The sequence below is a fragment of the Coturnix japonica genome, chromosome 1, assembly GCF_054131305.1.
Source record: "Coturnix japonica strain WE chromosome 1, WE-NBRP24, whole genome shotgun sequence".
In the NCBI taxonomy this organism is placed as follows: domain Eukaryota; kingdom Metazoa; phylum Chordata; class Aves; order Galliformes; family Phasianidae; genus Coturnix; species Coturnix japonica.
The window spans coordinates 2,169,925-2,194,038 of record NC_140663.1 but is presented as its reverse complement, the minus strand read 5'-3'; the positions used below and the strand labels follow the sequence as shown (position 1 = coordinate 2,194,038).

General features: G+C 44.0%; 1 protein-coding gene across 3 annotated transcripts in view; it reads right to left on the bottom strand.

Moving 5' to 3' along the window:
- LOC107313179 (plexin-A4) overlaps positions 1-24,114 on the bottom strand; it is a 403,220-nt gene that overhangs the window by 15,870 nt on the left and 363,236 nt on the right. For all 3 annotated transcript variants that reach the window (XM_032449091.2, XM_015861239.3, XM_032449104.2), the window contains exons 25-30: positions 22,869-23,028; positions 15,509-15,612; positions 12,562-12,661; positions 10,232-10,422; positions 7,737-7,906; positions 5,269-5,481 (exon numbers count right to left, since the gene is read on the bottom strand). In XM_032449091.2, coding sequence (XP_032304982.2) covers positions 5,269-5,481; positions 7,737-7,906; positions 10,232-10,422; positions 12,562-12,661; positions 15,509-15,612; positions 22,869-23,028 — 938 coding nt within the window. The remainder of the gene's footprint in view (positions 1-5,268; positions 5,482-7,736; positions 7,907-10,231; positions 10,423-12,561; positions 12,662-15,508; positions 15,613-22,868; positions 23,029-24,114) is intronic.

The following is a 24,114-nucleotide window of genomic DNA, read 5'->3' as shown; positions in this document are numbered from 1 at the left end:
ATGAACAGCATGACAGCAAAGAAAAAGGATTTTCTTTTGCACGTGCATGGTTTTTCCTGCTGTTTTTTTGTCTCGGAATAAACGACAGAGAATGGGTGGGCAGCACTGAAGCAGCGGCTGAAGAGTGAGTTGGTAGTTTCTCCATGAGAAGAAACAGTCCACATCACTCTTAGTGCAGAGCCTACGTGGGCCTGAGGTTGTACCCTCTGAGTATAGACACGTTTTCATTTTGCTTGCTGAAAACTGTGCTGTGTAAGAGCACTGTTACACCGCAATGAGAAAATATCAGGAGGGTTTGTTGTTTGGTATCATTTGAGACAAAGAAGTGTGGGAACAAGAGTGAACAGACCTCAAGTACAACAAAAGCTGCTGAAGAGAGACAGGGAATGAGCTGTACCCCATGCTCCTGTGGATGCAGTGAGATGATGGCTAGGGTGTTAATTAAGCCTGACCAAAAGGGAAAACACTCTGATATGAAGGAGAGGGAAGCTCAGGAGCAGATTGCCCAAGAAGAGCAGAGTTTCAATTGTTGGAAGACTTTAAGAAAATATGTCAGGAAGATGTGAGACAGGTGATTCTGCCCTAAGGCAGGAGCTGGGCAGGCTGACCTGAGGTCCCTTCTGGCATACTGATCTTTACTGACAACACCCTTTATCCTTGACTGGAGCATCTCTGGAACACCTGTCCTATGAAGAAATGTTGAGGGAATTGGGCTTGTTTAGCTTGTAGAAGAGAAGGCGCCTGGGAGACCTCACTGTGGCCTTCCAATACTTGAAGGGAGCTTATAAAGAGGAGAGGGAATGGCTGTTTGCAAGGGTGGATATTGATAGGACAAGAGAGAATGGTTTTAAACTAAGACAAGGGAGGTTGGGTTAGATATCAAGAGGAAGTTTTTCACCCTGAGGGTGATGACGCACTGGAACAGCCCAAGGAGGTTGTGGATGCCCCATCCCTTGAGGCATTCAGGGCCAGGCTGGATGTGGCTCTGGGCAGCCTGGTCTGGTGGCTGGCAACCCTGCACATAGCAGAGGGGTTCAAACTTCATTATCTTCATGATCTTTGAGGTCCTTTGTGGTTACTTCAAGAAAAGGAAGGAAAAGAGATCACAAGCACAGGCTCTGGATCCAAGTAGTTAGGTTGGGTAGTGTTTGTGTTCAGGTTAACACAATGAACTGCAGATGTTTTAACTCTGAATCCTATTGATAAGGTCACTTTACACTTCTTTTCGTCTGAAACATGTCAAATCTAGTTTGAACTTTCTTGATTAGAAGATTCTCAGTGTCTTAGCAATATAAGCAGTATCTCCAATGATGTTCAGCTTTTCTCTAAGGGACTATTTTTAACTCATGCTAAGCAGCTAAAACTTGACCAAGTACCCACAAGGATGAGAAAAAAGCACCAATTCCTCTTCTTACAGCACTGTGGGTATTTTGGGCACCAGCGTGCAATGGAAAAACTCTGCCTTCTGCTTTTTGTGCTCTGCCCCTTTGCAGCCTCCTACATCCATGCCTCTGTGCCAGGCTTCAGTGGGGAAGCATCGTATTGATTGTGATGCAGGCAATTAAATGGTGTTAATGAAGTTCAAACAAGTGTTATCATAAGCTTGGCAGCATTGAGAGAAATGAAAGGTCAGCCACAGCCCTTTGTCATCTTTTCAGTGTGGCGTTGAATGCTAATGAGACAGTCACAATTAGAACAGGCTCCACTTTGTAATGCTTGGGGATTGCATCAAATGCTCCCAAGTTCTCCAGATTTCTGGGCTCAAAGGGGACATTTGAAGTAAACTTGAAAAGATGCAGATCTAAAGCTGCTCTAATGTAAATTCAGCAAAGCCTATGGAGTTTTACTAACAGAAGTCAGATGAGAATCTGGTCTATCTTTCCCATTTTTCCCCCCCTTTTTTTTCAATAGACAAAATTATGATATTTGAAAAGCTTCCACCTTGTTTTAAAACCACAGAGTGACTTTTTATGGCTTCAACAAAAGCCAAATAGTCTGTCCCCATTTCCTGAGTTAATTCTCTCACCTCTCTCAAGCCTCATCTTCTGCTGCAGGAATCCCAAGTTGTGGCTGTGCCTAGGTGCTTTTCAGCATGCATTTTCAATGAGCAAAAGTCCTGATTGTTTCATTTGAATGCTACCCTTGTATTTTATGGAACTCAGGATATCTCTATGAGTTTGCTTCATCAGACAGAATCCGGCTCTGCTCCCAATAGCATTGAAAAAGACCACTGAAATCCAACTCCTGGTTGACTGGTGTGTAAAGGTAGACCCTTAGTGAGGCCTAAAACTGCATTATGTCCTTCCCAACAAACTTTCATACTCTAAAAAGTTGGAAAGATACTTTGACATGAATTGGAGACTTTCACTTACGTCTGCTGCTTTCTCTGCTATTTCTTGTGCTAAGATAATTGCTAGCGTTGAGTTTTGTGAGTCCTAAAGACACACTCCATATTGAGGAACCAGTAGTTGCAAAGAGATGGCTTGGAGTAGCCCAGCTCAGCTGCCATCTGAACAGCTACACTGAAAAGAGAAGAGTTGGCTTTTACTCTAGTGTGCCTTCAAGAAGGGTTACAATCCACTGCTGCCTAATTGCCCTCTTACAGATTCTTCTTCATCAAATAAGTTCATTTGATTTCAGGTTCTTCTGATTTACTCAACCACTTCTTAAACTTCCTGATGGAAAATCTTTTTATGTTATGATTCAGTCTTTGAAGAAGTCTAGTGGTCTTGAATGATTCTGCCTCCAGCTGGCACTGACTACAAAAATAACTCAAACCAGTACTGAAAGCCATTGGAGTGCAGTTGCAGAATGGAGAAAAGGAATTCATTAACTCCAAGTAGAAATGAAATTATATTCTGCTCATTCTTAGTAAGTTTTTCTTTGATCTACAACAGCATCCAGGTGCCACTGCTTTGAGACTGTAGCACTGACACACAAAAGCATTAATAGGGCAGAAGCTCTAACCATATTCCAGAAGTCAAAGTCTCCCTGTGGGTTTCAGTTCAGTTTTTCAGACATCACTGCAGATAATAACCCAATACATGCTGAGCCCAGAAATGCAGTGCTGTTTACTAGCAACAGGAGGTATTATGTACCTTGTTTGTTGCTCAGGAAAACTTCCAGAGAAATTCAACACCTATTGCTGAAGATCATTGCGCAACGGTATTGAGCTCCAAAAAAATCTTAATATCTTGTTCTTCACTCACATGTCAAATCTTCACTAAAGCATGCAGTCTCCAAGGGTATAAAGTCAAGCAGAGTTGTAAGTAAGAAACCAGCCTTTTCACACAAGCAGATGGCTCAGACTGGGGGGGAGCACTGCCCCTCCCGCTCTAAGTGAAGATCACATTTTCAGCCACCTGAGGAACCTGAACATCCATAAGTCCATCAAACCCAATGAGATGGGTGCTAATTAGAGTCCTGAGGGAATTGGTTGATTGGTTGATCAAACCACTCTGGACGATACTTGAAAAGTCATTGTGATCACCTGAAGCCCCTGGTGACTGGGAAAAAGGCTACTGTGCACCCATTAAGATGGGTAGAAAGGACAGACTTTGGGGCAGACTATGTTGTGATAGGACAACAGAAGATGTTGTCAGACTAAGAGAGGGTAGATTTAGACTGGGTATACGAAAAGAAATTATATGGTAAGATTGGTGAAGCACTGGAACAGATGGTGGATGCCCCATCCCTAGAGACATTCAAACTCAGGCTTGACAGGGCTCTGAGCAACCTGACTGAGCTGTAGGTGTCCCTGTTCATTGCAAAGGGGTTGGACTAAACAACCTTTAAAGGTCCCTTCCAGCTCAAATGATTCTGTGGTTCTATGAACCACCCACCAACTACATGTACTACTATAACCTACTATAGGTTGCAGGTTACAGGAATATGACACCAGTGGGTCACTGCTAGTGCAAATTTACTGTTTCTAAATAAATCTCAAACACTTCTTTCCACCTATCCAGGTCAATCCAGCAATCAGTCTTAAAACATATCGAGAAACTTGGACACAGTACTAGAAGTAGGTCATAATTAAGCAAGGTAGTTTCTAAGAGCCTTAAAGGTTGCCTAGAAACGACATTTGCAGAAGTGTTTAACCACATCTAAAAATAATTGTCCGGACAAATCAGACACCAATGGGAGCATTATTGTAAAAAATTCACCTCATGCTGAGTGGAGTACAGAGCCCTTTCATCAGCTGTGCTCTGCTTTCACAGAATTAGAGAAAACCTTACCCACCAGTGGAATTAGGCTGGTTTACAGCACACTATGCCTACAGTAGCAAAGGTCTCATATTACCTGCATGGTGACATTGGTTTTAGACAATGCCTATGAAGTCAAGCAAGACAAATCACTGCTGAACACGGGATGCTGTTGTACAGGAATGATCTGTAAGATAAATCCATTGTTGTATTTACAGAGCAGCGATCATTCTCTATCTGTGCAGTTCCCAAACCTGTCAATAATGTCAGGCAAGTGTGACATTTTGGAAAACAAAAAGCAGATCAGCTTCTGCAAGGCTTGCTCCAGCAGACAATATCCTGCTGAATGGAGTGCAAGATGTGCTATTGTTTGTCCTGCAGAAAATCTTAGAGGAACTGAAATCTCTACCTATTGTAGGAATAGTTGTCTTAGTTGTATTTCCTGTAGGGTAGCTTTGTCAGCCAGTGAACTTTAGTGCAGTAGATTGAAAAGTAAAACTGCAGGTTCTTGCAGATAAGGATAAAATGCTCAGAAAGGCTTCTGACCATTCAGAAAGCACCTTCTGTCACTAATCTGACAATTCCATGGCATCCAAAGCACAGAAAAGCTGCCATGGACAGCTACTGGACTGAGAGTAAGGGATGACAATTGTGTGACCCCTGAGATCAAGGCAGTGTGAGGACTTTTGCAGTGATGCTGGGAGAAATAAACTCCTTCTTCTGGTCTGTATGGAAAGCGTAAGAAGTCCACATAGCTCACAGGACTCAGATGCAGCCACCTCCCTTTCCTTCTTCCCTCCCACTTCTCAACAGTTTCTCCTTAAGAGAAACAATGATGGCAAACACCTTCAGTTCACACCTCTAATTAAATTTCTGTATGTGTTGTAAGGCATATGGGAATGAATGGTGAACAGAGCTTTCTACTTGGACATTAATCTAAGAAGAAGAGCCCAGGAGCAGCTACCAAACCCAATACTGAAGATACCTCTTACCTCCATCCATGAAGCAGGGCTTCGTTTTGCCACTTGCTTACGTTATTCCCATTTCTAGAGCCAAAACTCACCTTTCCACCCAGTTCTTGTAGCTGGGGATGTCCTTGGCATACAGAAGCTTATTGGAGGGTGAGTCTTTGCCCAGACGATGCTCTGAGGTTGAACAGGAGTCCATGAACGTCTGAGCCACTACCGAGAGGCAGGCATCTGTGATGCTGTTCTTGTGAATGTCGAAGACAAACTGTGGGTTCTTGATCATGTTAACCCAGAACCGTAATGGCAGGCTGTTGGAGGGGTGAGAAGTGTGGAAAAGGAGAGTCAGTAAATGCAAGTTTCAAAAGCTTTGTCTTGTGATGTTGCAGAGCTGTCTGGTGGATAGGAATTAAAGATCAAGGCATGGAGATAGGAATTCTGGGATATCAACTCTGTCATTTATATACAATACATCTACACTGTGTGCCATGTACTGTTCAGTTGCACAACTTGAGCCCAAGCTTGTGTATGATCCTGACACCCTGGGCATGAAGCAGTTATTACGTGGCAGAGAAAACCCTGTAGCCACAAGGAGAAAAATAAGAACAGGGAACAAGTGTTGCAACCTTTGAAATGAAAATTTATCTGCCCTAACCATGGAAATGCTATTCCAATTGCAATTCAAAGGCTTTCTCCCTCTTCCTCCCCCTCATACTTAAAAGAGCTGTTCATCTGTGTGAGATGTCCCGAGGTTATCTACCTCCAGCTTTTGCCTCAAGCTTTTTGTGTCAGGGCAAAAGCATTCATATGTTCATGGTCTAGGAGCTGAGATGTGTCATTATTATCAAACTGTTGTCTCTCTGTCTTCACGCTAAGTAGACTCGTAAGCTAACTTCCAACATTTGCACTTTCCCAAACATGAATAACTCTTGAGTATAAAAAATTCAGCTGACATTCAGGCTAAATTCCTCAAATTCTAAGTTCCTCCAATTTGCTCATTACCCTCGTGTTCATAAAGCCATAAAGAATTCATATCCACATTTGATCCCCTTCAAGTGACAGCAGGCATTTTAGCATGCTCTTAAAGAGAGATGGTAGCACATTTTCCTAAACAAATACATAGTATAATCAGCCAGCAAATGTGAGGAAAGCCTCACACAGATATTCCCATCAGCCAAACCAACCTTGTTTAGGGAGGGGACAGAAGTTCAGGAGTGGGAGATGCTGGCAGTGAGACCTAATGGGAGATGAGGGTGGGAAGCCTTTTAGGTTGGGAATGGAGGTTCATCTCTTAGGGGAAGAGCTGAACGAGTGGACTGCGCCAAAATTCTGAGGTTGTTTGGATGCTAAGTACAGCCACAGTGAGGACAAGCACAGACTGCATGTATGTATAGCTGTGGGGAGGGGGTGGGGGAATGATGTCCCTCACTGGGAATAATGAAGCCCATGATGTGACTTAGAGTTAATTTAATCTGATTGAACAGATTTCTTCATACTGCCCCTGTTCCCCCCCTTCCAATACATACACACTCTGCTTTCAAACCCCTTCCCCCCCCCCTTAAATAAACCTCCTGCTCATTTAGTCTGAGTGGCTGCAATCAGCCTTAGATTAGTGCTGCAGATAATGTTAATAATATGCTAATGTTTCATTAGTTGAAAGCCTCTTTGGTGCATGGGGTTTCTTTTTTTATGTCACAGCGCTGTGACGACCTGCCATCAGCATGGCTGGTAAAAGGAAAAAAATGCATGAGCTGGGAGCCCCATGGCTCTCCTCTGCTGTTTCTTTCATAGTCCCTGTATTTGCAAAGAGAAAGGGGAGGGAACAGTTCCCCAGGGGACTCTTTCCAACAGGGACACTCAGCAGAGAGGTGCTGCAAATATCTTTCCTCCACCAATACTGACTTCACCCTGCTGTCCTATTGCATGTACAGTGAGGGGTTGCTACCTGCTGAATAGAGCAGAGTTAATGTCAACCTTTGTCACTCATTGAAGAAGACTTACATCCAACTCCAAACCCTCAAAGTACTGAATACCTTTTTAGATGCTTTCAGGTATCTCTTGGTCTCCACCTAACACGCAAGGAGGACACAAATGTCCTGTAGGCACTGCATATTCCCTTTGGTACACTTTCAAACATCTCAGTCAGCACTAGATGCCTCTGGAGGCAACAAAAAGGAACTCTAGGCCCCCAGTGACTGTAGTGGGAGTTCAAACGCTCAGGGCAGACGAAGACAGCAACGCCTTCCCATGCATCCCCAGAGATCCCTATGGGCCTGAACACTACTGTAATTAAACACTTTACAATTTTGCCTCCTATATTCTCATGAGGTCGTTCAGAAATACTACTACCCCCATGTAACACAATACAAACTGGGATCTATAGCCGAAGTGCTCTACCATTGTGAACATCCTTTAGATTTTGGATATGTTTCCATCAGCTTGAGAAGACTGAACCTGGTGTGCTGAACCCCACATTCCTCACCACCCATATCCTAAATCACACACCCCACTCTTCTCCTTCCAGTCAAGGACCTGCAACCAGACCATACTGGGCTGTCTCACTCACCAATTACTCTTCCAAGTATGCCGCACATGGGGGTCGTGGATGTTGTGCTTGTCAGCCTGTTCATCCAGGAAGTCAAACATATATTTGATAGCCAGAGGAAGTGCACTGCCACGATGAGCTGTGCTGAAGATGGTCTCAAAGAGGTCGTCTACAAATTTCTGGAGAGTGCCCTGTTGGGAGAAGGAGAGAAAAGGATGGGACACCAAGTAGGAAGTGGATGCTTAAATTTGGTACCCCACTGAAAATAGAGTATGTCTATAAATCAGACTAAAGAAATATGCTTGAAAAGCAAGAGCTGTTTGACATGACATGAGATGAAATTTCAACCCAGATGTCTGACATCTGTATCTTCATACTTATGGTTAACAGGTGAATGGGATGGGTGAAGATATTACTTGTTCTCTCTGTTACTGACACCCAGGGAAGGTGGCTGAGATGAGGTGGGACACCATATCCCATCTCAAGATGGGATGGTGATGGGAAGGCACTCATCTGTTCCCTCTAATTTGTATCTCCTCCACATCCTAAACTCAACAGCCTTGATGTATATGTGAGCCAAAACCTAGCTATTTTCTATACTGACTTTTATACAATGCCTGTGCTTGGGCTATCCTGGGGATAAAAGCCAGGCAGAGAAGAGCAGAAAGTTTTAATGACATAAATAGGACAACAGTGACTGCAGAAGATGGCTGTCCATTATGCATTAGTATAACAGAAACAAAAAACTTCATCTTAATTACTTGTATTTTACCATGCACTGTCACGGGACCAAGTCAAGCCCTAAGAGCAATGCATGGATATGTCAGTTACCGCTCAAGAGACAAAAAAGTTACCTAATGGTGATGGATCACTGGAACAAGTTGCCCAGAGACGTTATGGTCTCCTTCTATGGAGACTTATTTGGATTCCTTCTTGTGTGACCTACCATAGGACACCTGTTTTTGCAGAGGTGTTGGATTTGATGGTCTCTTTCAACCCCTCAAACTATGATTCTGTGATTATGTCCACTACAGAGATTGAAGTGTCCTTGTGTGCTTACAGAACCACTTTGGGCCAGCTGATGAGAACAACTCACCTCCATTAAAGACATGGAGAGCTAGAATAGCAGAGGCTGCCCAGGCCTGGGGAAAGGGGTGGTTGAGGAGCTGAGATAGCCAGTGAAGACTGATTCTGCCACCAAAGCAGCACAGTCATTTACATGTGGATAAACCATATGGTTGCCAAAATAACCATTCATTTCCCAATATGCAAAATTTCCTCAGCTGAAAAATAAAACCCTTCCCGTTCTCTGCAGACCCAGGAAAGAAATTCCTTTTTACTATAAATGAAGCACCAGGTTCCACCAGAGTAGCTCAAGTTTACATAGCATTAACAAATAATTAGAAAGCTGGTGTCTCTTGCTGATTCACCACTTGATTTATTCTTTGGGAAACACAGATGTCTTTTGCTTGTGTGAACTCCTACAGGGTGAATAAAGCCCCGCAGCATCTCTGAATCAGAAAGGGCCCCCGAGGGGAAATCTTGTTGCTCTGACATTGAAGATCTGCCCTCGGGTTCACGTTCCAAAGGGAATTAGTTCTCTACATGCTCACCCACACAAATGCAAAGAAAACCTCTGAAGCTTTTAGGCAAGAGACTCCAGGTCTCAGAGGTCAGGGATTTACTAGAATAAAAATCACTGTCAGTTTAACTAAGTGTTCCCTGGGATTGTATTACCAGCAATTGGTCTCTCTCCTCTTACCCTCCCTCAAACACTCACAGTGATAGAAAATTGCTCAACCCAAAAGGGGAAACCATAAACCACCAGCCTTTCTGCTCTCTCTGTTGCTGTGCAAGTTTTGCAGCTGTTCTCCAGCCATCCATATAGAAAAAAAAAATAAAGCAAAAAAATAAAAGCAAGTGTTGAGTTTGTGATCCGGAATAAACCAACGGCACTTCAGTGTTGGAGCAGGGGACATATCCCCAGGCAATGTACATCAGCACTGGTCCAGTGATTTTTGGTTTAATCTGGGACTGAGGCCCCGGGGATCATCATTTTCTTGCTATATTATGTGATCCATGTAAGTACTTTGAATCCCACTGCAACATCGAGATGGAGTGAGGCGGAGAGAAGAGACAGACATCACAGGCTGAGGAAAAAATGTGCAGGTTAAAACTTACAGTAGGACTTACACATGTAATGGAGACTTGCCAGACTGGCAAAACGCAGGTGGTATTTGCATGAATAAATGTAATCGTGTTTGTGCCTGTTGACACCCTGACAGGAAATGGTAATAGTCAAAACTCTACAGAAGGAAGGAAGATTGGGCTGTTTGATTGCTGCTTGGTTTAATCCTGCTCAGAGTGGGGTGAGATAACGCTCTGATTAGCCACACCTGAGCCACAGCTGCAGTTTCCACTTATGGGATGCATTGAGATAACTCGTATCAGAGAAATTTGGGCACAGAGATACATTGCACTGCAAGAGGATACTCTTCCCTACTCCCTCTATATACCTTGGTGGCGAGTAGCCTTGTCAGGTAGATCTCAGAAACCATCTTGCTGCCCCGGTCACCTTCTTTTTGGTCTCCATGTTCATGGTTCTTCACCAAGTGCCACATCTTGACTCCACTCTCAAGGTCAGGAGTGATCATGGGTGTGCGGGAGCGGAGGCTGTCTGGGCTGCCTGTGTAACGGATCATGTTTTCTGCAAAGAGAGATGCACGTGTCTCAGCCCTGTTAGCACTTGCATTGAAATTAATGGGTTTCAACAAGGAGATAAGCTTTCTCACCAGAAAGGCAAGAAGACGACCTCTTTCTGCTGTCTGGTGTTAGTTCTGGTTCCTCTGACATTTAATATATATGAATGGGATGCACATATTGCTGTAATCATACTGCAATATCCCTCCTCTTGTGAGCTCCATATTTCCATATCAGCATTAAATAAATGTTCATTGACCAATTCATAACATTAAGCAGAAGACCTATATTTCCTGGTGGAATTGTAGTGTGAGCTGCAAAAGGTCCCAGAACCGGTGTATGGACCAGGCCTTGCTATCAAAGCACGACCCTTACAATGCCTTTCAGTTGTCCATGCTCTTCATTTATTATGTTCCCTGTCAAACATCTGGCCTTGGACAACTAGCACTGCTAGTGTCCAGCACTGCCCAGAATGGGTTCAGAGAACAGTATCAACTACACATGGTAGCAAACAGGGACAAGTTCAACTTATTTTACCTGTGTGGTTGATAGCCACATCTGACCAAGCTTCTTGGCCTTGTGGGCAGAGAACAGGTCATGGGACTTCTTGCATAAGAATACTGATGCAACCAATATGACTTCTTGCCTGTCTCCCCAACACCAAACTCAGGAGGAGCTGCTTCCTCTTTCTCCTATGGCAACAAAGCAATCCAATATCTCCTATCCAGCTATTCTCTTCCATCTCTGCTTCAAAATCTTGTTTTAATAGAATGTGAACCAGAACTCCAGGGGGCCCACACATTTTACCTCCACAAGGGCACTCTTATCCTATAGACAGCAACTCTTTTTGTTCCTGAGTGATGCCATGAGGCATCCCCCTCCCCCTTACCTGCCAGCAATGCTACAGATTTAGTCTTTTCCAACCATGATTAACAGAAGAGCGTTGCACATTTCTACAGCAAGTTCTGAATCAACCTTATTAATGCACTACCAATCTCTACATATTAATTATTAGATGGAATATCCTTTTTTTTTCTCTCTGGATGCTGTTTACTTAATTGCAATTAACAATCACTTGTGACCCACTACATCTTCTCCTCCCCCTGTATCTCTCCTCACACCCCCCCCCCCCCCCGAAAAATCAAATGGCAAAAGAATTAAAGAAATCCAAGAGAAATTAACCCCCCTTAAGTCTTCCTTTTCAAAGGTCACTGTGTCTTTCAGTAATTGCAACAACATGACAAACTGGATGAATATTAATAAGGTCTGGTGGATTGCTTATGTCCTTGGAGAAAGAGGAAGGGGGTTCCTCTGGACACTGAGTAGCCCTTCTTTCCCTCAAGCTAAAGGGAATTAGAAGAATCAAAGATGCCTTCATACATAAAGAAAAATAATAATAAACTGATACGGTAACTGCATCATGGATGGAGGGTTGTTTTGCAGCACTCTGGTTGCACATTAGAGCCATTTGTCTTTGCCCTCCCATGCCATCATAGCATCTTGGGGTGACAGCTGTCTCATTCTCAGTTGTCTCATGTCAAGTGGGAAGAACAGTGCAATGCTCTGAGATACACTGATAAATGACCACGGCAAGCTGTTTTTACTGTTATTCCAGGTGTAAATTCCCTTGGGATAATAAAATAGCAGGATGAGGCACACAATACCCACACTAAAATCTAACAGTATGCAAGCAATGCCCTCTGTAGGTCTTGCTTGTAGAGTCCCAGAGGCCTCTAATCTGTGTCATAGATTCTTCACAACAGACCTTTCCTACCAAAATGACTGAGTTCTTACACTATGCAGGGCTTCTCCCTTGCCTCTCCCTGTGACACTCTCCAAGTGTGAGTGCATTCCAACTGACCACAGTGATCTTAAATGCAGGCTGTTAATTATTTAGGCTCCTCCATTATCTAACAGGAGAGAAGAAGTACTTCCCAAGAGCATTCCACTTGGCTCAACAGCTTGGGCCAGATGCCAAAGTGTTAGATGACTAAATCCTTTCCTCCTGCCATCCAGCAAAGAACCATGTCAACTACTCATCTGCCTATCATTTCTGTTGCTGCTGCTCAGTTTCTTGTGACCACAGCGACGTCTGAGATCTCTCCTGCAGTGATCTCTTGATCCATACCAACACACAAGTCCTTACCATATTTGCTGGCTGAGGTCCGGGAGACTGTGGAGTTGTTGACTGCATTGTAGGCAGTGACTTGCTTGGAGACTAAAGCTACCACAGATCCATCTGGCACCTATAGAGAAAAATGGACTTTGTTAATAGGCTTCTGAGGAGCATGCCAAGGACAGCAGGAATTCAAACAGCAGAAATTGAGACATAAACCAACACCACTGCAGGCAAGACAGTAATTTTCTACCAAAGCTTCAACTGTTCTCTTCAGGGGGTTTGTTAACAACAACAACAACCACAACAGCAAAAAGAGTGATAAAATCTCTTGTTATACCACTAGAATGCTGGACTTGGGTACCAGGACAACAGATGACAGAGCAAACAGTGCTGGGATAAAGCCCAGTGATGACAGCATGGGTCTTTGCATTGACCTTGCAGTAGGTTCTTCATGAGGAAGCAGTTGTCAAGATGAGAGAGTGAATAGAATAAAATAACTAAAGTGATTAGTTGTAACCACAGTATTACTTCAAGAAAGGCCAGAGCTACTATATGGTCATTTTTCACAGCAGAGAATCACCTGAGACCTAAGCCAACGAATGAGAAGGACTATGACATTGGAACAGATGTTGGGAATTCCATTTCCTATGAGCAGAGGCAGACTGGAGAATTTAGGTGAAGGTTGCAAGTTATGTAGCAGTTTTCAACCAAGAGCTATCAGTGTTAAGGATCTCTAGATATCCAAATTATAAACACAAGTTGTTCTTATGCCATTTCATTTCCCAAATGAAGGAAATTTATCCAAATCAGCCATTCCTGCCTGATCTGACACGAGTACGGGTGTCACCGTTGCTGAGGTGCTGCCGAGATGTTCACAGGAGAATATCTGATGATCAAGGGAGACATCAAAGAATGGGGCTCCTATGTTAAGTCCAAATTTAAGTTAAACCCACAGCTGTGTCAGGAATGAGACAAGTTCATATCTTATTTATTTCCTTAGCAATTAGGATTTGGAGTGTTCTTTCATGGTAAAACTATTTAAAGTGAGTTTTTCTACACGGGACAATATTATCAATGATGACACGGTTTGTATGGAGGTGATTATCCAATGCTCTAGACAATTTTCTGAGAGAGAAGAGTGAAAATTAACACCAAGGTTCCTATTCTTTCCTTGAAGACAACTGCAGCGTAGACTCTTACAGCTACACTAGTCACCTTAAATAGAGAGAAATAAGCATTTACAGGGAAAAAAAACCCCAAACATTATGGATGGAAAGTCTCATAAGGATGGGAAAATTGATGTGAAATTTTCTGCTCCTCCCGCCATGATTGCAGGTAATATCTAGATACACAGCTTAGATGAAGATACCTGCATTTTCCACTCTGACTTGCCCTGTCAGCCTCTCAGTGCACAGTCTCCCCTTTCCAGGCAACAAATGCACCGCTGGCTAGAAATGACCACCATGAACTCTTTCTCTTTGCTGTTTCAGAGGATCTCAGCAGGGGTGGAGAGGCTGTGTTGCAGGACACTGTGGGATAGCATGCACAGAGCTTTCTGAAATGAGCCAGACTTTGCATTTCTACAGCTAAGTGATTCATGTGGGTCCTTTATCAGAAATGTTAACAAGTCAGTGGCTCAGAGGAGCCATATCAGGAATATCTCTGATAAATAAGACATCATAAAAAGGAGATAGGTGGAAAAAAAATGCTAACAACTTCTAACTCTTGTCTGTGTAATAATAATAATTAGCACTTGCATGGAGTTTTTGATCTTCAAAGCACTGCAGAGGCTAATTAAATAGCCCTTCAGCAATTGTAGAAGGCAATTACAGGCTTTTTGTAACTTCAGCCCCATGCTATATATGGGGAAACTGAGGCAGCAGAAATATCAGTAAGTGCCCCAGGTTAAGCAATGCAGAGCTCAAATCCCCAGCATCTGTGGACCTATTCTGCCCCTATTCATCCACAGACATGGGAGCTCATCGCCTGAAGCAAAGAACAGGGAAAAGCATAGAAGGGGGAAAAAATTACAGTTGGTCTATTGATGAAATGAAGTAGAAGCCCTTCCCTCTTGCAAAATAAGAAGTAAATAAATAAAACAACATAAAATGTCTTCTGGAGTCAGCCAGCAATCCTTCAGTCAATCTGAAGTGAAAAGTTTCGTTCCTTTTTCAAATGATTGCCTGCTGCCTCCTCAGGTCAGCCTTTAAATGAAAAAGATATCTTGTTATGAAACACATATTGTTGAGGTGTGATTAAAGAAATGACAGAATTGTCATCTTTGGATTAAACTTAATGAGTTGGTTTCTTTTATCTACTTATTTACTTATTTATTTACAGGAGTGGAAAGGACTGGAGGATCTTTTGACCAAAACTCCATTTTCATTATATCTAACATTTATATATATTTGGATATCTTTATCCCTCTCTTTTGGATCTCAAGGTTATGAAGAGAAACCTTGTCTTAAGGCAAGTCACGCAGGGATTAAATCAAGGGATCCTAGGGCAGTGTCATCTCCACTGCACTTCTCTCTCCAGTCATGCTGCTTTCCTCCTCCTTTTTTTTCAGACAATAAATCTTCTTCTCTTCCATTTTTCTCTTTTCCATCCTCCTAGGCTACGCTAGCATTACAAGAACTTGCATTGGAAAAAGGAGAAAAGAAAGGCTTGTTTTCTGTTTGTCAACATGAGAAATTTTAAATGTGTTGTTCTCTTGACAAACACTTTTCTTCGCATTCTCTGCTCACCCGAACTGCCTCTCATTCAAGGGAGACAGAGTCTTATTTCTTCCCTTGTCTTCATCTCTAACGATGTTCCTAGAAGGAGTGGGATGGATGTGCTCAACAGGAGCTCTGTTCAGTTATTGCCCACTCAATAACTGTTTACCTCTGCATCTTGGAGAAAAACACTTCACTCTTCTACTTAGCACCTTCTTGACTGATCTACCTCCTAACCCACCCTCTCCCAGACTTACCTGATAGTGCGCCAGCGTGTTGAGTCTCTTCCAGTCATTCTCTATCTTGGTTGTGATGTCTTCATCCTGGAGGATCATCCTTGCCCCACTTGCCTGCCGCCACTCTGCAAGGAGAACAGGGACACTGAATGCTGCTCTGCTGAGCCCTCGGAGCCCTGTAATCCCTGTGCTCATAACCTGTGTGGTGATGTGCAGAGCTGTAGCACCACATCAGTTGTGGTCATTACGCTCTGTCAGATGCCTCCAACCATGTACAACATGTGAATGCACAATGCCCAGAGCCCATGACAGAGGGAAAGAGTTTACATTTGCCCAAGGAGGTTGTGGATGCCCCATCCCTGGAGGCATTCAAGGCTAGGCTGGATGTGGCTCTGGGCAGCCTGGTCTGGTGGTTGGTAACCCTGCTTATAGCAGGTGTGTTGAAACTGGATGATCATTGTGGTCCTTTTCAACCCAGGCCATTCTATGATTCTATGATTCTACAACAGATGAATCATGAAAGGTTCACATAAATGGTTCATGAGCAAAAAGTGTCATGTGGCAAAGTTCACAGTCAAATTCTACGTTAAGCCGACCAGTTTCTTTACACTTGATAAAATAATGTTGCTGTCATGAAGTTATTATTTCACAATAGTCAGCCCTTTGAAGAGTGCAGAAAACATAGAGCAGTTGCCTACACACATGAGAGATCCAAAGCCACTGCACAGCAACAAACAGTGGTGAAAGATTATGCAGATAAATAAAGCAGTGACCACAGAGGAGTTCTTCCAACTGAATGGAGCAAATCCTGGCACATTCTGTTCATAGTGCTTAACTCCTAGTTCACTCCTTGGTGCTGTTCTTTCTTCATTGTGGCTGTTACTAAGATCCACTTTCCCTTTGCAGGTCAGCTGTTAATATGTGACATATGAAAATGAACAGCAATTGCTTTAGGGATAGAAATTAGTCAGTGGACAACTTTCATTAAGAGGCAGAGACACAGACATTATGGTATCTTCTGGTACCTACAAAGAACCTACAGGGAAGCTGGGGAGGGACTCTTAATCAGGGACTGTAGCAGTAGGACAAGGGGTAGTAACTTATGACTTAGAAGAGAGTGAAATTATATTAGATATTAGCAAGAAATTCTTTATTATGAGGATGTTGAGGAACTGGAACAAGTTGCCCAGAGAAATTGTGAATGTCCTAACCCTTCAGAGCCAATCTGGAAGAGGCTTTGATCAACTTGATCTAGTGGAAGATGTCCCTGATCATGGCAGAGGGGTTGGAACTAGATGATCTTTAAGGTCTTTTCCATCTTGAACCATTCTGTGACCTTATGATCTTGTGATTCTATGATATGTCTAACTGCCAAGACCCAGACACAGACAGAGCTCCACTGGGCAAAGCAATGGCTCAGTGCAGTACCAGACCCTTTACTGGGGCTTCAGCTGTATATCTGCAAGCAGAAGGGTTCCAATTTCTGACCACACCACTTCTCCAGCTTCCACCTCAAAATGCTGAGTGTTTCTTTCCTTCTGCAGTACTAGAGCACCCCATCACATCCCAGGGTGCTCCAACCTTTTGCAGAAGTCCTGAAGGATGCTTCATGTGGAGGATTGGCACAGCTTGTCCCAAAGAGTGCACACAAACCTGCCTGTAGGCAAGGAACATATGGACAGGACCAAAGGGAGAGACATGTAATATCACTTTGTGACACCAGTCATGGCCGTAGCTTAACCACAGACAACCTTATCCATCCAAAGCTTCCTTTTTGATTGTCATGCCTCAATCACAGTGACCCAGACATTGAGCAAGAGCCCAAGCAGAAAGTCTATTCAACTGCTGGAGTTAATTAAAATGAACTTTTGGATGTGGAGACATCACCTGCCATCCCTGCTTATTTCTCCTAACATAAAAATGCAAGGACCATAGCAAATTTGCTTTGGTTTCAGCAGTTTTCTTATCACATAATTAAAATGTATTGGGAAAGCTGCTCTTGCCTTTATTATTCATTTAAATTAGTACGAAGAGGTCAGTTGCTCTGTTTATTGCTGGGTGTTACTTTAGCTGGAGATACTGATAGAGTAAGCAAAGGTTACACTGGCTAAGCTCTGATACCAAACTGCACTTCATTTACTGCAGCTCCTCTGATCCTCACCTATATCATCCCTGTGAGGTCTGAGGGTGTTCATCTGTTCACTGCCCCCTGGACAAGATGCCCAGAAGCCAATAGATCACTGACATTGCTTGGAAGAGCTCACAATGTTAAGTTGGAGCTGGGCTGGGACACAGTGCTTTTATAAAGCGTTTTGAAGGGTATTATGAAACATCTTGTGATAGTATGAAGGGGAATGGCTTAAAACTAAAAGAATGTTAGAGATTTAAGATAAATGTTAGGAAGAAGTTTTTTACTCAGAGGGCAGTGAGGCACTGGCACAGGCTGCATAGAGAAGCTGTGGAGGTCCCATCCCTGGAAGCATTCAAGGCCAGATTGGATGGGGCTCTGGGAAGTCTGACCTGATAGGGGACAACCCTTTTCATTGGAGAGAGGTTGGAAATAGATGATCTTTAAGGTCCCCTCCAATCTAAGCCATTCTGTGATTCCATGATTCTCTTCTGCTGTCACAGTGTGTGTCTCTTAAATGCCTTTAACCCCCTCTTTGATACTGCTCCACCATGTCTCAGCATGTTGCCACAGTCCTCTTTCTTCATTCACCTTTGGGGAAGGACGCATACACAGTGTTTTGGGAGGAATTAATGGGTTCTCAGGGTTGCCCTTGGCTCTGATACAAGATGTAGGCACACCTTTCCTCATTCTGTTTCTCCATGATTGAGGGCTGAATAGGATCCTCAGAACAGGATCCTGAACAGAGCAGCGGAAGCCTTCCCTTTGCTATGGGGACACTTTAGGAACCATAGGACTGTGTCTTCTATGAATCTGAGCAACAACAGGGAAAGAATCCCCAACTTTTTCTAACCTCAGAGCAGCACTATGTGCTTCTCTTTACTGTTTATGAGTGGTCACAGAACCATCTGCAAAGAGATGTGTTGTCTGGAAGCACCACTGTAGATGTCCCTGTTCTAGCTGTAGGTGTCCCTGCTCATTGCAAAGGAGTTGATGACCTTTAAGGGTCCCTTCCAACTCAATTCTATGATTATGTGATGCAGAGGAACAGGCTGGGAGGGCACAAAAGAAGGAAAAGGTGACCCTGACATCCATATTCACAGCACTAAGTGAAAACTCTCAGCTTTGTCCTCGCTGGCAGCACCCCATCCCCTCTCTCATCAGATTTGCCCACTCCTCTGTGAGCTGGCACAAAGGAGAGACACACTCCAATCCAATTTGTTACACGTCCACCTTCCGGAGAGAGGGGGAGGGAGGTAAAAATCCCATTATCTTTATCAAGCCTTCCAATCAGGAGCAGTGGTAAATGCAAACTCAGGAGACAGCTGCTGTGAAGCCTTTATATTTCATTCAGCAGATAGTGTATCTTTTTATTGCACGCAGGAATTACTTCTTCTTTTTTTTTTCTTCCTTAAGAAACAACCTTTCCGTTCAACTTGACTCAAAAAAAGGGATGTTCCAGGGGACATCGATGAAGAGGAGCTTGTTTGAGTGGTAGCAATGCCTTGCTAAGGAGCGAGCCTACTATAAGGTGGGAGAGGGAGAGATGTCCTGCCCCTCATATCTTACAGACATACCTCCCTTTTGCCTTCTCTCTGATCCTGTCCACCATGAAGATCCCCAGTGAACAACAGAGAAAACAGCAGCACAGAAAAGACTTTTCAGGGGCAACTGAAACACCCAGAACTGTAAGAACTCTTATCTCACTCTAGATGTCTTCTGAGCTAGTCATCATTGCCTACCCTACCCTCTATGAGCATTTGTAGGTCATGATGCATACAATTCATTTTGGTCATCTGTACACACTCCGTTGTACTTCACACCCTTTTCCTACAGACCTTAAGTCTGGTTTGAAAGGCTATGAAAAGATGTGTGTCTGTGTACCAAAAGGGGGACATATGCATCTAGCTTACACATTCCCTCTCAGTCTTCTCCATCCTGAACAGTCCCAGGTCTCTCAGCCTTTTCCCATACAGGAGATGCTCCAGGCCCCTCATCATCTTCGTGGCCCTCTGCTGCACTCTTTCTAGGAGATCCCTACCTTTTCTGAACTGGGGAGCCCAAAGCTGGACACAGCATTCCAGATGTGGCCTCACCAATGCAGAGTAGAGGAGGATCAGCTCCCTCACCCTGCTGGACACGCTCTTTTGAATGCAGCCCAGGATGCCATTGGCCTTCTTGGCAACAAGGACACGCTGATGATTCATGGACAGTCTGCTGTCCGCCAGGAGGCCCAGGTTCTTTGGAGAGATCCTTTCCAGCAGCTCAGCCTCTAACCATACAGATGCATGCAGTTATTCTTCCCCAGGTGTAGGACTCTACACTTGCTCCTATCTAACCTCACAAGGTTCTTCTGTGCCCAACTCTCCACCCTGTCTGGTCCTTTGCCTTACTGTAAATATAATCTAGTTTCACTCAGTTTAAACGGTTCCTAGATGTTAAACTCAACACCTCAGTATGGCATGCTGGTGAAGCACTGATAGTTTGCCTTGACGAGGTCCACAGTGAGGCTGAACCAGCACCACTGAGTATGCAAGGCATTCAACCCTACTGCCCCCACCTATGCAGTCCCTTTCCAAAGGCTCAGAGAAAAGTCATTGCCTCAGCATGGAGCCAAATTTCTGCTTGGTGATCTTCACACCTCAACGTTTTCCTAAAGATGGGGAATATTTTATTTATGGCAAAGGCTTTAAAAAAAACCAACAATAACAAAAATAGCCACAGTAGAAAGAAGCCTTTACTTTGAGGGCTGCAATTTGGGTTTTGGACTAAAATGTAACCTCAGGGTGTCCAAAATAAATGCTTTCAGCTGACAACCCCCTCCATGAGTTGTCTGGGTAACTGCAAAACATTATGACATTTGCGACACATACGAGTCACTCTGCCTGCAGCTACCCTGCATTTAACAACTCAAAATAACTCATTAGCTTGTTTGCTTTCTTCATGTGAGCAATCTGGCCTTAGTGCGGCCGGAAAGCCTAGAAAATTGCCATTGCAACAGAAAACAGTGTTGCTCTTTAGAAAATGATCAATTTCAAGGCCAGATGATAATCACCTGCTCAGATCCACTGCTTAGCATGCACTGGAGGGGCTGATCCAGCCACCTTCCCAGCTCTGAGCTTTCAGCCTGGAGCAGGGTGATGCTGAGAGCTCTGTGCTGCTTCCTAATGCCTAGCACTGCTTTCTGCTCTCCCATTGCTGCTCTTGCTGTCACTGAAGGATGCCAGATGCCAACAAGTACCTCTCCCTCAAAGAGGATGGGCTGGAGCTGTGGCTGGGTGTGCGTGTCCTCTTGTTCCTGCTTCACTCATGCCAGCCCTGCTCCTCCCACGTTATTAACTGCTGTGATAAGGGAGCCTGCTGCTGGCAGGACTCTCCTAGATGAGAAGATGGTTTGGGTTGTTCTTTCTCTATCCGTATCTTCCTGTGTAATAACGATCATCAAACATAAAAATGTTATTTTTATTATTGCCAACTACATCATCAGTGCTATTGGCCAAACAGCTGCTCAAAAGCAGATTCCTGTCAGTGTGGACAAGACTGTGTTCTGTACTTCTGTTAGGGTTGCACACACCTCAGCATCACTCAGAATATCATAATTACTTCTAGCAGCAAAGCCCTGGATGCAGGATTCCCAGGCTTTAGTTAGGATCCCCTCCACTCACTGCTCTGTACCTCTCAGCTGTCAGAGCTGTAATAAAATCTGTGCACTCCAGTTTATCCCTCATGACTGCAATACACGGGTACAAATCCCTGCCTTTAAGCATGGAAGCAACATTCATCCCCACATCAGAATAAATCACTTGCCACCCACACCCAACCCGAGACCCAAAGCTAATGGGCTCTGTGGTCACCCTCCAACACCAGACAGGTCAAGGGGTTTGGTTGTCAATCCCAATAGTCCCATCTACTACACCCTGGCACCTTGCCTGGCCTGATACTCACCCTTGCACTCACTGCTGACTCACAGCACCTCCACAATCACCTTGGGTCCTTTCTTGATGATATATATGATTTGTTCTTTACTGCTGCTGTTGTTGGCAGCTCGTTTCATTATTCTGACTGCCTTACATGAGCAGGAATCTTGCTGCAGTTTCTGTCAAGAGTCCCCTCCTCCCCTACACAAATGCACACACATATACACACTTAACTTTAATCCCTGACCTCTTATTTCTGCCTCTGTTATTGCTGTGAATTGTTTCTTGGCATCCATCCATTCCCTCTCCTTTTGGTTCCTCCTCTCCTGCACTGACTTTTATAGACTCCATCATTTTCCACTCAAGCCCCTTTCACTGAAGGTCACCAAGGGCAAATGCTGGCTGATCGTCACACACAATGCAGTTCCAGCCCTGTGCCAGACACCTCAGCAATGCCCTGAGCAGACTGTTCTGCAGCCTTTCATACAGGTCTCCAGGTGCTGTATTGGATCCAGCTGCAAATATCTCATTGCCCTCATGCCCTTGCTCCAAGTTTTGGACAGAAGCTGATTTTAGCCCCAGAGGTATACGTGTTTGAAGCTGTGTACCCCAGAGATGACTTAAAATGCAAGTGAAGCTGGTGCAGCCCTTTCCACCCTTCGAGCAGAGTATCTCACAAGGGAACAAAAAAGCAAGAATTCATAAACAGAGGGATCTTTCCTAACAAATGTTAGTGCTGATCTCCTAATTCTCTACAAAAAGGAGACGTCAGAGCAGCACCTTCCAGCCCTGCTGCTGGTGGAGGGATGCTGGTAGGAGAAGGAAGCAGTCAGGGTGAGATGGATGCAGCCCATTGAACAGAGGATGCTTTATCCCCTTTCCTGTGCCCACATGACGAGAAATTAATTCTGCTTGGGCTGTGACTCTCTCAGCAAGAAGACATGCATTATCCGAGCCTTCACCGCCCAGAGAAGAGCTCAGAATAAATCTGAGCAGCCTGAACACTGCTGACAACACCACCCTGTGCTTTGGGTACCTTCTTTTCCAGAGGTTTTGGCAGGATGTGCCTTGTGCAAGACAAACTCTGTGCAGAAAAGCAGGATGACTATTGGAGATTTTAAGTCCTCAAGGCCAGGGAAGTAGAGCTTTCAAAAGCCAGGAGTGTTTGTATTAATCTAGTCAGTTTTTTCTGACCTCTGAGCATTGCTGACACTCTGCCTTGCCCAAGCACCTGGAGAGGTGGCACTTGCTACAGCAAAGTGCTTGGGTTGAGCTTGGCTGTGTCCCCTCTCCCACAAGCCACAGGGCATTCAGAGCCCATTGTGCACTCACATACCCAGGTCCATATCTGCAGCTTTGGGCCGGTGGGAACAGGGCACGTTCTTGAAGATGGCATCGAGGATCTTTTCCTTGACCTGTGTGATGGTGTCACAGTTCAGGATCTTCACTGGGATCTCGGAGCTGTTCACGTTGTCAGGGTTCACACAACTCAGGACCTGAGAAAGAGGCAGTGAGATCAACCATACATTTCACAACAGCGCAGGTATCCTGTGATCAACTTTCCACACTCACCTTCTTGCGGGTCTCTCAAAACAACACTCACCCACGTGCTAACAGACAACACAACCAGACCCTGACTAGATCTGAACCGATATCCAGAGCTTTACTTGGTCTCTGACCCATTCCCTGCTCCTTGGAGATCTGGCAAGGTGTCTAAGTGTTGCAGCATCCTCCTTACACTCCTATCTGACTTGGACAGTGCAGGTAAAAGTAATCTTTCATCCCTCTGCCTTAACTTTGCCCATCTTCTGCATAGGATGGATCCTTCTTGTGTTAATAACTTGAAATGTAGGGCTTTTTAAAAAGATACACAAAACAACAGCAACTAAAAAGCCTTGCTGCTTTCACATAAAGAATAAGAAAACCGACTCAACCCGAAAGGCCTCAGATTTCTCTGAAGGAGAATATAATTTTCTCTGAAGACCGTGTCCAAGAATAAATCCAAAGCATATGAAGTGGGGAGGGAGGGATGCTTTAAACAAACACAAGGTTTAACAGCAGTTTGTCCACTAACTCTTAGCCATGTCTATGTCAAGTGCTCTGCTCTCGTTACAGGAGTGTGAAGTCCATAAACTTTTATAAACTTAGCACACCTTTGCACTTGGAAGCAGTGTTCTCTGGAGTTTCTGGCAATACAGAGTCATTAAATACTGCGTTGCAACTTTTATATGTGCAACCATGTTATTTTTGGTGACTTTGATTAATTTTACCTCGGCCATAAATTCCTCTCTATAGTATGCAAGAGATACTTGACCCTCTATTGCATTCCATCTAACCTACCAAGATTCAGTGAGATCTAAACGTGGCTTGAAACTGGGTGAAATTGTATCAGTATAATTATATATTGGCTCACCAGGCTCCCTTTGGTGCTGTTATACTTAACTAAGAGGGACTTGTGAAGATATTGCTTACAAAGAGCTCTCTGATCCTTCTGGATGAAAGGGTAGATATAAATACTAGATATTGATTACATCATAATGCTATTATTTATGTGTCACATTCAGGAGTATTGAAGAAGCATC